The 14,218-nt window shown below is 42.7% G+C and overlaps 1 protein-coding gene across 2 annotated transcripts in view; it reads right to left on the bottom strand.

Annotated features, from left to right (window-relative positions):
- The window catches only part of LOC108895272 (cell adhesion molecule DSCAML1), a 95,486-nt gene that overhangs the window by 65,708 nt on the left and 15,560 nt on the right, over positions 1 to 14,218 (bottom strand). For both annotated transcript variants that reach the window (XR_007815362.1, XM_018693974.2), the window contains exon 3: positions 11,316 to 11,462. Coding sequence is in view for 1 of the 2 variants with exons in the window: in XM_018693974.2 (XP_018549490.1) it covers positions 11,316 to 11,462 (147 nt within the window). In the remaining variant the exon portion in view is untranslated. The remainder of the gene's footprint in view (positions 1 to 11,315; positions 11,463 to 14,218) is intronic.

Here is a 14,218-nt window from a genome sequence, read left to right as displayed (position 1 = left end):
TTCCCAGGACAAAAGAAAAATAAGTTTGGGGGAAAAAGAGCAGCAGCACAAATCAGTTTAGTGCCTACAGCTTGTAGTTTTCTTCCCATTCTTTCTGTTTTGCTGCTCCTAATGTTGTATTTGGGATATTTAAGTGTGCAAGCAGCTGTAGCTATTACAATACATTTTATTTTGTGGAGAGGCTGCATCTGACATACATTGTATTTTCAACTTGGCAGCAGAGATGTAGTCAACAAGGATGAATGAGCTGTAGTGCAAGCACTCGACTGTCAATCTGTGCTCATACACAAGAGCTTTGTCCATGAGAGTGGGGTGTGTGTGTGTGCGCGCGCGTGCGTGCGTGTGTGTGTGTGTGTGTGTGTGTGTGTGTGTGTATGTGTGAGGCCAACTCCAGAGAGAATGTATCAAGGCTAGAATGACTTTCAGCTGAAATGTATATGAGATTCAAATTACATTCTCTTTTTCCTCTATACTCTCCCCGCACTCCTCTCCCCCTTCCTTTGTCTTCTGGGAGCCTTAGTCAGCTAAGCTCAGATGTAAAAAGATTTTCTTCTCTCTCTGTCTCTCCCTCACACACACACACACAAAAATACAAACACACACACACACACACACATATTTTTAGTCAAAGGGCAGTTGGATGTAGGTATCGGAATAGTGGTCAAATAAAAAGTGAGTCAGGTTTCTATTTTGCTGCAAGTGTTGATGCAGAGGTCAACCATGACCTGTAGTATGGCAGCTTGTCTCCTTAGCTCACAGGATGATAAGTCCTCACATTGGTCTGAATCTGAAGCATGAGAACTGAGATTAATGTTGTTATGTATGTTTTTGGATTTACAAATCCAATTTAAAGCAGTAATTCAACATTTTTGCTCTCTTGATGAGAGTTAGATGGGAAGCTTGATACCACTTCCAGATCTGTCCATTAAAGATAAAGTTACCACCAACAGCCGGTGAGCTTAGCATAAAGCATGGAAACAGGGAAACAGCTAGCCTGGCTCTGTCCAACAAAACCACATTCTACCACCTCTAAAGCCCTTTAGTTAACACATTATATTTAGGTTGTTTCATTTGTACAAAAGCCAAAGCATAAAAATGGGTTTTTTTTAGGGTTATGTGCTGGGCTATTTCTTGGCTAGTATCCCTGGAGTCATCACCATGAAACCAGTGGACACACCAACTGTGAAGTTACTGGAAGTTGATCTTAGTGGTAACTATAGCCTGTTTAGACCAGAGCTCGATATAGCGGATTCCTCTGTTCCACTGTTGTCCAAAAACTATTAAAAACACATCAGTGAGTCACACAGTTGCACTGGACGGCATGTTCCTTGATTACCATGAACACTCGCACTGCAGTTTATTTTAATTCAATCCCACATGTATGGTCCTGCTGCCATGAGTACGCACTACCACAACAAATCTGTGGCTATCACAGACAAATAGTGAATCTTGTTTGAGAAACGTTTCCTAAAGACTACTGTGGTCAGCTACTTAAGGAAATTATTTGTTTTGGGGTTTTTTTTTTTTACACGAAAGTATACATTTATAACCAATTTTTTAAAGATATGCGTCTTTAGTTTGAGCAAATATACTTGGGGCTGAGAGCCTGGGAAAGAGACTGGCAAACACTTTTGGTCTTTTCATTGGATTTGGTGACAGTAACAAAAAATATGGAATATCACCTGCCTTATCCTGTAATTTAGTTTGGGGTCCTTAAATTCACAGAAGCCAAAAATGTGCAACATATAATTTAGGAGTGATTTAAATATGTGGCATGAAGTGCTATTCAAGCAACGCGTCACAGTTATAAAGCACAGGACTTGAGTGAGTAGTGAGCCAGCAGTGGAGTCGTAGAGGAGGGAGAAAGGTAGAGAGGAAAAAACACAGAGAATTCCTCCCAAGATATGTTTAAAACTCACATCGCTGTTTTCAAACAATGTCTCCAGTGAGACAGAGTGAGAGGAACAGAAAACTTGCATTGCCCTGGGCATTGTAAAACAATGGCTATGCACATGAACAAAACAGACAGAAAAAAAAAAACACTGCACTTTCAAAATACGGTACAGAAAGTGAGAGCAGAGCGGAGAAAATAAGTAGGTGAGGGAAGAATAGGAAGAGGGCAGGCACGCTGAAAATAGCAGAAAGGGAAGGAAAATAATGATGCAAAACAAGGGGTGGTCAGGTGGGCCTGATAAGCGCTTGAGAGGAATAAATGTCAAGTCAAGCAGTAAGAGAACCCTGGGAGGCGGAGGTAAAGGAGAAAAGCGAGAAACAGAGAGTGCATTTATGATGCAAACAAACCAAATAAGGGAACATGAGGGACAAATCTGAAACTGTCTATTATGGATCAGAGCTACTTGCATCATTTTGTCGCAGTGCCTAAATAAACGTGCAATGGAAACTTAAAAAACACCATTGGCAAAATAACCTTTTCATGTGTTATACTCCACTGACTTCTATGAACTATTGATGTGTGTGTGTGTGTGTGTGTGTGTGGAAATGTCTGTGTGTGTGCTGATATGCTGGCATATGTCTTGTGGGAGTCCTGAGGGCATCCCATACATCCCAGAGAGCCCATTGATTAGCTATTAATAAAGCACAGAGATGCCATTGCTCACAGGGGAGGTCAGTAAGGGCTCTCTCTCACTCACACACACACACACAAAGACACACACACACACACACAAAGACACACAAAGGAAGCTACACAGTTTAAATTAACAGATATGGCAGAGGTGAGGTGAGGTGGAGCGGGACGGGTAAAGCAGAGAAAAAAGCCCATCAGAAAAGAAAAAAACTGGACAGTAAAAAAAGGGAATCTGAGTAGGACTCAAGCAAAAAGGCAGAGCAGGTAAATTGTGCCAATCTGTTTCACCTGTCTTCTGCCCACTCCCCTACTGAGTTATTCTACCTCACCCCCCCACCCGCAAACCCTTCTTTCACTTTGAGGCTCTCTATCTTTCTCTGGCTGCCTCTGCCCGTGTCCATTGTGTGCTGCATGTCAGAGCTCTGTTGGCTGTCTCCGTCCTGTCTTTGATTAGCCATGATCTATGAGCTTCGGTGAAAGAAATGGATAAGGAAAAGTGAGTGAAAGCTGCAAAGACGGACAAAGAGAGGTAAAGAGGAGGAGCACCAGCAGCTGATGGATATGACTCTGGTGAGATCAGGACACATCCCAGTGACGAAAAAGAGTGAGAGAGTGTGAGAAACAGAGAGAGACTGATGCGTCAGGCAGGACACGTTTGCATCTCTCATTCTGCTTTATTTGCTGCAGTTTTCATCCATTTTGTTCCTGGTTCCTCACCCCACTGCTTCCCTCCTCCTCCTCCTCCTCCTCCTCTCTCTCTCTGTCCCTCCTCGGCTACCCTCCCTCCTTCCCCTAGCATGTACATCTTCAGGTCACGGGTCATTAAGTCAGCTCCAGAGGGGATGTGTTGGAACAGGATATCTCTCATATTGCCCTGCCCCCACCACGGTACTAAAACACACAAATATGCACAAACACATGCACGTCTGCAACCACACACACAAATGCTTCCATTCTCTTTCTTTTTCTCTGTTTATTAGTCTCTCTTTTTCTTTTTAAAACACACACAGTGAAAGACTAGACAAGTTTCTGACCTGTTGGTCAACCTACTCATTAAATGATAAGATCATAGCGCGCAAATTCATCATTTGCTTGACATTGCATGGAGCAAATTCACAGTGCTTCATGCCAACACCTTAACATGCACTGTAAGGCTGCGTTTTCATTATCAATTCATCGGCAGATTTTTTTTCCCAATTACATGATTAGTCATTCAGTCAAAAACAAATGAAAAAACACCCATCACAACTTCCCTAAGCTTAAGATGAAGTCTTCAAATGTCTTGTTTTATTTAACAAACAACAAAAGTCTAAAACCCAAAGATATTCAGTTAATTATATTTGTCAAAAGAAGCAGCAAATCCTCACATTGGAAAATTGCAAGAAAGAAAGTTTGGTATTTTTATTTTGGCTTAAAAATTATGATTCCAACAAGTGATTGATTATCAAAATAGTTGCAGACTATTTTTCTGTTGCTCAACTAACTGATTGAACAACCAATCATTTCAGCTCTAATACACTTGATTGGCCACTCAAGTTAAGGGGAAGGAACCAGTGTGAGGGTGCTTGTTCTGTCATGCAAGATTTCAGAGACTGATATCTGTTTGATAATGGTTTAAAAAAACAACAACATTCTACTTTATTAAATGATGGCTATGATACGATTATAATGGAGTCACACTTCTGGAATATATTACAGTTTCTATGCCAGAGCATCACGGCAGCCTGACGACTCACTAATAACTGGAAGTTTCTGATTTTTTGGTAGCAAAAAATAGGGTCATGGATTTTTATTATATTGCTTGTAAACAAATTAATGATAACTGTTAATACAATATCTTTAAGTAAACAAAACCTGGTGTAGCTAGGTTTATTCTTGGATCTATTTTAGGTGAGTATTCATCCACAGCACAGATATGGTTATCTTTGAAAAGTCTCCTGTCATATTTACCAAATAATTCCGAACCGAGGACAAAGCTGCATATTATTTCAGGGTGCTTACCATTTAAAGATAATGTGCGATCTAATTTTCATACTTTTTAGATAAAGCTACAGTAAGTACCTACCTTCCCATAACAAAGGTGAACTGGATACTGTTGGAATATGGATGTTTCTTATCCACGTCAACTTCAGCTGACCAATAGACCAATTTTAGGTAAAGGTCACACAAAGCAAATTTCAACTCAAGCACAAGTGACAAACACTGTCAGGCTCTAGCAAATGCTCAGATGCAAAGTCATACACACACATATCCAGTGCACACACATACAAATAGATACACACACCTCTCTGCCATGGTTGTTGTGCACTGTCAAACAACATTAGATTGCAAGGTGGTGTCAGTGGGATAATTAGAATAACACATCCACTGTATTCTTCATTATGTGTGTCATCTTCACTTACTGGCTGTGGTTCCTCACTGACACACCTCCTCCCCCTGATACACACACACGATCTCACCCCACCCTACAAGTGACATGCTTTTTTAGGCAAGTCATGATCCCCATTAGTGATGGCCTCAAGTATAGATCTGATTGTCTGAACCCCCATCATGCATTTTTCCCTAATTAGTTCCTTGGGCCGGGGGGAGGAGGCATGAGCACAAAGTTGAGGCACAGCATCACTGTTTGAGGAAGAGGGTGTTGGCGAGGAGATCATGGTGGGTGATGAGTAATGCTCTGACGTCGGTTCTGCAGTTGGCAAACTATGTGACAGCGATTCAGTCTGCTGGCACATACTTACACTACTATTGTAAGTATATATGCAGGAGGATACGACAAAAAATGTATCTGTTCAAGATGCAGAAGCACCGCCACGTTGCAAACACAGGCACAAGCAACGATTTTGTGCACAAACAACGGCGGGGTGGGGTGGGGGGTGTATAGTATAAAATTAAAAGCGTGTCGGCTGGTGGGTCAGATACAAACAGAAACACATGGACAAATTCACATACATGCACTGGCACACACCTTGGCCATGTGTGGTTAATGAATAACTAACTAGCAGAGAGGAAAGGGAGCCATCTTCTCTGAGTAAGGCCAAATGAATTCGCCGAAGCGCTATGCAAATGTTCCCTGGGCTAACGAGACTGCCTGCATGATTGGAGTGCCATTGAAATTCTCCTCGTGCACAGCCCTCCCTCACTTCCTACCTCCCTCCCTTCTTCAGTCTCCCTCCATCTCTCCCGCCATTTCAATCTCTACACAGAACATCCATGTTCCTGTGCATATACAGTGTCTGTCTATCTATCTATCTATCTATCTATCTATCTATCTATCTATCTATCTATCTATCTATCTATCTATCTATCTATCATCATATTATATTACAAATAACCTGGACATTTATGTCTCAGTGAGTCTTGAAAGCTACAAATCATCATTTCCTTTCAACACTCAAATCATGTCATCCACACAAATAAACACTGCGGCCCTATCAGTGCCTGGACAGCAGTGAATGCCCCTGTGTCTTACTCTGTCATTCTGTCTGTCTCACTAACACAAACACACAAACACACACACACACGCACACACACGCACACACACTCACTCACACAGACACACACACGCACAGAGTCCGCTCAAACAGAGCGAGCTCAGAGTCGCTCTGCACCTGTTCTCTCTGTAAAACATCCAAACACGAGTGCTGAATAAATAACCCAACCTAACACGCATCACTGCCAGGTTCACACACGCACACACACAAACCACAGCCCATAAACACACATCAATAAGTAAACACCAACCATTTCCCCTCCACAGCCACCCCGTGCCCTCTTATGCCCCCTCCCCACACCCTCACACTAGGTACAAACTGCCACCATCCTAAAGACAAACACACACACTGATGCGCATGATGTGTGTAATGGCTAATGGTCAGATACTAACAGGGATAAATAAAAAAGAAAGTCCAAAGGAGAAGAGAGATGGGGGAAAAAGGGAGGGGGCATTAAGATGCATCTTTAATGGCAGGACACCACGGCTTTAGAGCCCCTGGCCTCCTCTTCCTCCCTTGGGTGCTGGGGACAGCAAGAAAACCAAACACACACACCTCTTTCTGTCCATCTGCCCATCCTCTCACACGTCCTCTCATACCTACCCGCCTTATTCCATCATCCCTCCATCCTATGCCCACTTTGCCATCTGCATAATTTAGCATGTCATGCTTTTGTGCCACTTTGTCTTTCTTTTTCTGCCTATTCTGCCATTTTTTTGTGCCTGTCCGTTGTTCACTTTCAGGTTTGATGGAGTGGAAGGAAAAGACGATGCTTTGTCATTTCGCCATCTCACTAATAAGTGCCTCTAGAAAGGAAGGCTGAGAGAGGGGTAAAGTTAAGGGAAGAGTGGATAAACAGAGGAGTGGGCAGAGTATTGGGCCTCTGCAGAGTGGCAACAAAATGGAGACTGGGACAGAAGCTGCAGCAGCTGTGGTGACGCTACACTTCACAGAGAGAGAGAGGCAGTGTGTGTGAAAGAGAGGGGGGATTAAACAACCTCAATCAATGAATGCAAAAATACAGACGTCACACTTTTCCACTCCCTCGTCACCCTTGACGCTCTCCCTCTCTCTCTCAGTGTCTCTCCCACCACATCAACCAATCAATGACTCAATTAGCAGATAAATCAATAAATCACTTTGTGTTATTCTTTTGTGGTGTTCTGTCATTCCGTTGCCCCTCCATACAATAAAGCAGAGAAGTGGAGGTAAAGTACAGTCTGCATGAAGCCACATGAACTTTTGAACAACTTATGATTAATAGTATTATAATATTTTTCTGATGATGTAAACATTATTTTTAAAATGTGGCAGATTGCATAAAATTAAAATAACTGCAAAACCAAGTTGGCAAAAGCATAATATCTTTAGCCTGATTTATTACTGTAATATGACTCACACTGTCAATGTTTTCTTCATTATTTAAAGGAGCATGTTACTCAGTTGTCATCTTCAACCGCAGTGTGCAATATGATTCACACGAGCATTATGAGGAATTTCATAAACAAAAAGCTACATCTAATGTCACTGTCACTGAAATTTTACAGAAGTGATCAAATTTCTTCATTTGTTTCAAATTAAGACAAAACTGTAAAATTGTACTCTGTACTTAAATTTGTTTTAAAATGTAACAACAGTTTGTACTGATTTTACTCTTACTTTATGCCTTCAAACATATCTTTGGCAATTCTGTAATGACCCACAAACCACACACACACACACACACACACACACACACACACACACTGCATCACCATCCTATTGACACGCACAACTTATAAAATCACATTTAAAGAAAGAAAGAAAGAATAAGTGTTAAAAAGATTTATCTCCACATTTGACAGTGAAGACATGTATATCTACACTACCTGTCACTGCACTGTACATAAACATACAGCTATGTCCTCTGTGTGTGTGTGTGTGTGTGTGTGTGTGTGTGTGTGTGTGTGTGTGCAAGCGCGCACGCACGAGTGTGGCGGAGCTGAGTCGTGGTGATGCACTAATAAAAATCAGGCAGCGATGCATCCTCACACCTTCCTCATTCCGCCCGCCGGTTCGCACCCGTTGCCATGGTGACCAGATAAAACTCACACTGTTTTAAGCTCCAGCTGGAGGAGGAGATGGATACTAACAAAGTGACATGAGTGCGCACGCTCACTCACACACAGACACACACACAGGCACGCATACACTAACACACAGATGAAGCTCCTTCATACACATCCATCAGCAGAGCATCCTCTTTCAGTTCCCTAACTGACAAGCAAACAAATGCTAATTTTCTAACCGACAGCAACACCAGCAAACCATCAATTAGAGGGAGAGACATGGCTAGATAGAGAGATAGCAGGAGAAGAGGAGGTATAACATGGGAGTAAAAACCAGGATAGCCAGTCAACACACAAAGCTGTCCTCTGTTTGACTGTCTGTTTGTCTATCTATCTGTCTGCCCCCCCCCTCCTCCCCATTGCTTCTTGAACGGGCCTCAACGCAAACAGATCTGGCTGTCAAATAGTGACACGACACCCAGGCAGGGTCGTCTCGCAGTGAGGCCAGCTGTCAGCAAACACGCTCCTGCCTCTTCATCAAAGCCCATTCAAACTCAGCTTTATTGACCAACACGGCCGTCTGTATGACATGTGTCATCCTGTCAAGCTGATACCTTGGCATGCACTGTCCCTAATAAATGGCAAACCACTAGAGCATCTCGAGTGCTATCAAAAGAGAGAAAGCTGTACATGCCACCAGGAGCTGATAGATAGAGTGAGTGGATGGATGGATGGATGGATGAGGTGCGTGGTGGAGTGTGGCTGGGCAGGGAGGGGCGCACATGTGCACTCTGTCTGCACTGTGTGTGGTGTGTGTGTGCGTGTGTGTGTGTGGCCACGATGCTGACACAGGCCACCAGTCTGTACCAGGGAGGGAGAGAGATGAGAGGAGGCTTCGAGCCAAAGATGGACGGAAAGAAGAAGAGGAGCACTGTTTAACTAATAAGACCTATTCATCAGCCCTGCAGAGAGAAAGAGAGAGAGAAAGATGGAAAACAAAAAAGCTCTGAAACCTTTTCAAATGCAAATTCAGATGGTGTAGGACAACTATAATCATTATTGAATAACCTCACAATTATTTTCTTAATTAATCAATTCATTGTGTCTATAAAATTGTCACAGAATAGTAAATAATGCCAAAGGTGACATCGTCGTGTCTTGTGTTGCTCGATCAACAGACCATAACCCAAAAATACTGAGTTTATGATGATAAAAAAACTGAGAAAAATAGATAGAGATGATTAATTGATTATCAAAATTATAATTATTTTTTTTCTGTTGATTAAATGACTACTCACTCCACTATAAAATGGTGTTTTATTGTGTTTTACAGTGTATATAAGTATATCTAATGACAATAACTGATTAAATGTCATCAATAATATTTTTTTCCCATTTCTTGAACATCTGAATGTGATGAAAATTTGTGAAGGCTGATCATTCTAAACTTATTTCTACATAAAATTACTTGATAAGAATATTGTATATATATCATGTTTTATTATGGTCATATGTTCATAGGGCAAATCATGTCTTTTTTTATTTTTTATTAAAACTTATAATGACTTACCCAGATCAGAGAGCTGCTCATGTGAACATGTGCGTGTGGTCATGCTAACACACATGCTCTTGTTCGTTCATATGTGCATGTTTTACCGAACACGTCCATCAGTTGATCAATAACATACTCCCACTGAGCTCTTACCACACAGCCATGATACAGTGGCTTGTACAAACACACACACACACACGCTAACACACAGAGCCATCAGTCAAACAGACTGGCCTGCTCTCACCACTCTCACACTGAGGGATCCGTGACAAGAGAGAGGGGAATCCAACAGCAAGCTTTATCGATCCAGACTGGAAACCCCCCTCAGGCCACAAACACACACACACACACACACACACACACACAAGCAGACACACACTACAGCTGTGCTGGATCAATGAGTGCTCCCGTGTGAAGGACAGAGCCATACAAAGAGGTACACAAATGCAGACACACACACATACACACACACCTCCATAGACACACTCGCACACACTATTGAGAGGGATGAAAGGGCTGCTCGGTATCAGAGAGCGAGATAAGGGGCAGAGGGAGCAATACGTATCATCTGACCTAAACAGTCTCATCTGACACCCTGCAATTTGCCATTGCTCCACGGAGCAAATGTTAACACTGCACCGCACAAGCATGCGCGCACACGCACACACGCACACAGCACACATAAACACCAATGCACAAGCATACAGCAGCATGTAGGAGGCTCAGTTTCAAACTAATATTATTATTCTTCAGTTAAACATCGAATGATCTGAACCAACCGAGGATCAAATGGAGCAGAGAACGGCTCCAGACACAGCAGAGCCCTAGAGGTGTGGCTGCTCCCTTTCGGGTGACTGTGATGAGCAGCTAAACAGATCTATCACTCATCAAATTAGATCCCCCCCAGCCCATACACACCCCTCTGTCCTTCACACACACACACACACACACACACACACACACAGCACATGTCTACTAATGCCTGATTTATCCCTGTAACACAGCTATTAACCACAGCAGTGTCAGTTAGAGAGTGAAGAGCCAGGGATGTGCCAGGCATAGGCCATTTCATCAGACTTGTTTTTGACTGATTGGAGCTTTCTTTTTTTCTTTTTAAACCTCCCTGCATCTTCTCTCCACTGACAGAACAGGAGCCGTCAGTGACACAAATAAATTGATTAGTATTGATTAAAGGTTGTCAACAATCACATGCAGGACAAACCACGAGCAAATCTCCATTACAATAAAGTTGGCAAGGAAATCACTTTTTTACGATACTGACATAGCTCAGGATTTGTGGTTTGGGATTTATTCAGTCTAAAAATAACAGGAGAGATTTCTCATCTCTCTAAGGGCAAATGTTGCTGAGTCCACTGACATATTGGGATGACATTAGATCATTTGCTTTCCATTATTACCCACCAACTGATCAAACACAGCGAGCACACATCCAGCCAAATAAAACTCACATGGTCATACGAATAGAGTTTGCAGTGACAGTGCATTTCAGCAAGAGAGGCAGAATTGCAAAAGGACAGCAACACAAAGTGGATACAGGGCTGCCACCGCCTGCATATTGACTTCGTTTATGTTTTTGTGAATCTTTGATGGCTACCTCAGGCTGAATTGCCTACCTGGGACGATGGAGACGGTGTCTTTCTCCCAAGACACCACGCTGACGTACTCCTGGACGGCTGAGGGGATGAGGCACTTGAACACGGCAACATTACCCCGCATGGAGCGCTGGTCGGCCACACGGACTGTGTAGGGCTCCCTGAACACTGGTGTGTGGAGAAAAGAGCTGAAGTTAGACAGTGGAGGGATGTTGGTTGGTGGTAATAGTAGTGGTCTCAGAGAGGGGGAATGAGGCTTCACAAACCTTGATCTTTAGTTTTAACCAATGACACACAGTGTGATTAAACAGCTACAAGTAATAATCATTTTAATCAGAGAGTTGTCAGAGAAGGATATATAGGATATAGGATATATCTTCAAATAGCTTGTTTTGTCAGACCAACAGTCCAAACCCCACATATATTCAATTAATAAGGATATAAAACATTGACATCACATTTACAAAGTTGGAACCATTGAAAGTTTGGCATTTTTGGCTTTTAGGATACTAAAGCATTGATACATGGTTGTGATGTGACCATGCAATATTGTACGTCATGGTAACATTTCCCAGAGCCCAGAGTGAAATCTTCATGTTGCTTGTTGGGTCCAAACAACTGCACAAAACCCAAGGATGTTCAATGTGTAATTATATCAAAGAGAATAAATGACATGTTTTTTTCAGTCAGCCACTTGATCAATCGACTCACTGGAGTACACAAGAGTAACCATTCTTCTCTAGTGCACATATCGACACAGTGCAGCTGACATTGTTCTGTCCTGTTTAACCCGTAGTAAAGGCAGATGCAGGTCTCATAAACAAACTCGTCTGGTGTTCTGCCCTGCCACATTAGGCCAATGTTTCTCTCTTTAGCCCCAGATTTGAACCATGATCGTAAGGAGGGTTGACTTGGAGCTGCACTGAAGGGGATACACAGTGAGTGGCCCTCGGCCTTTTAAAGAACAACGCCACAGATGCTACGAGACGGCGAGCAGCGGAGGGTTGCTCGCAGCCGATGTAACTGTCACATGCAGGCGCCAGGCAGCAAAAAACACACCCCCTGCACATGGCATGCAGAGCACTGGGCTGTGAATCTGTGCCAGTGTACAGAAAGGATGGTGGTGATTAAGACGGGCTTAATGATGAAAACAGTAGCCTGTAGCTAACCAAATTATCTCTCCAGTTAACTCTGTCACATTTAGATTAGTGAGAAATGTGAAATGCTGAATCAGAGCATAAATTTTCATTAAATAAATTAAGTAAAGTGAAATTAAATTAATGGATTATTTTGGTGAGGAGGAGAGACAGGTAGTTCAAGGGCATGCTAGCTTGACTGGACTGAACAGGGAGCTGCGCTTTCTAAACTGAACTGAGCTGAACTGTGTGGGCTTTCACCACACCCTGATCTCATTTCTATAAAGGGCCAAATGTTTCCCCAGTAACCCTGACACATACAGAAATGAGGATACTTGACATGAGTAAGATGAAAAAAATAAATAAATTACAGAAATCAGATGGGGTCTCAGGCTGTTGTTGGGGAGTGTCTCTGTCATGACAATCTAACACAATCTATCAAACAGGCTTCCCTTCGAAATGAGGACAGTAATGGCTTAACAATGTAAAATACACACACACACACAACACAGGGAGTGGCCCCACCCTCCTGTGTGTTCACTCTCTCCCCCAGCTCTCCAGTGATATAATTAACGCCTAGCCTGAAGGCCAGTTTCCTTGGTCATTAATAATGCTTTATGCCAGCCACCACTGTCACTGGAACCCAGTGGAACCAAAGCCAATGTCCTTGTCCAAATGGTGGGGAGTCTTTCACCTTTAAGTCCGAGGTTTAATCTCCCAAGTCTTTGTCTGATTCTGTCCATTGCTTTTACATTGTTCTACTTTTTCATAATTGGCTGAACCATGGACCCTTTCTTTCTTCTTTCCTGACTCGTGAAGGAGTAAAGATTGGAGTAGAGTAGGGAGTATTCTGTCAAAAATTTAACCTTGCATCATACATTGTATGTGACCATGGTCTTTAGACCAGTTGTGGTGTCACCGTGCTACTTTGTATCTCAGCTAAACTGACGGTTGCCGTAAGATATTCTCCTGAGAGCATATCACCTGACACACAGACCACTAATCTGTGCCGAAGCCTCATTTGTAAAGAAATCAAAGCTAAAACACAAATAATTCCAATCAAATCTTTATTTCAATTCTTCATTTGAACAGCCCCTGCTTCCCATTGATGCCATCTACCTGCAGATCAATAGCCAGAATCGACTGAGTAGCCTGGGCTGTTGTGGCTGAGCCAATTCTTTCAATCATTTATTTACTCCCTGATTGACCCTGCTGTCTCTCATCAATAGCAGGGAAAATCCCCAATGCCCACTGAGCCTCTCATAGAGTGTTTAAAATCAGCTTGACAGCTTGTAAATGTTCGGTGCAATGATGACAGTCATCACATGTCAATTCAGTAGAGGTTTAAATCCAGTCAAGGTCAACTCAGGTTTGTACTTCCTGTGCTTTGACCCATGCTTGTTCTACACTTGCTGACCTTCACAAAAGTGTTGTTTAACCACTCCTCTCCCCATTCAAACCAGTCAAACAAGCCCTGTGTGGCAACATGCCCTTGTGCACAACCATGTAACCAGCTCCAGTAAGAGGCAACTGTTGTGATAGCATTGTCATTTAACACACGTTCCTCTTCCAAGATATGAAAGACACAGAGGGAAAAAAAACATTACATATTCATTCTCTTAAGCCTTGTGACAGGATGCAAATGGTAACCCAACTGATTTGTGTGTAAATTGCACTCCCCCTCATCGCATGCGCAGCAGAATCATTAGGATGTTACTGATGCCTGACTATATGCAGCCTGGTTGCTTAGGAACGAGCTAAAACATGGGTCTGGTGCACTGGATGCAC

The sequence above is a fragment of the Lates calcarifer genome, linkage group LG21, assembly GCF_001640805.2.
Source record: "Lates calcarifer isolate ASB-BC8 linkage group LG21, TLL_Latcal_v3, whole genome shotgun sequence".
NCBI lineage: Eukaryota > Metazoa > Chordata > Actinopteri > Centropomidae > Lates > Lates calcarifer.
Note: the sequence above shows the minus strand (reverse complement) of the source record. Positions and strands in the feature narration are given on the sequence as shown.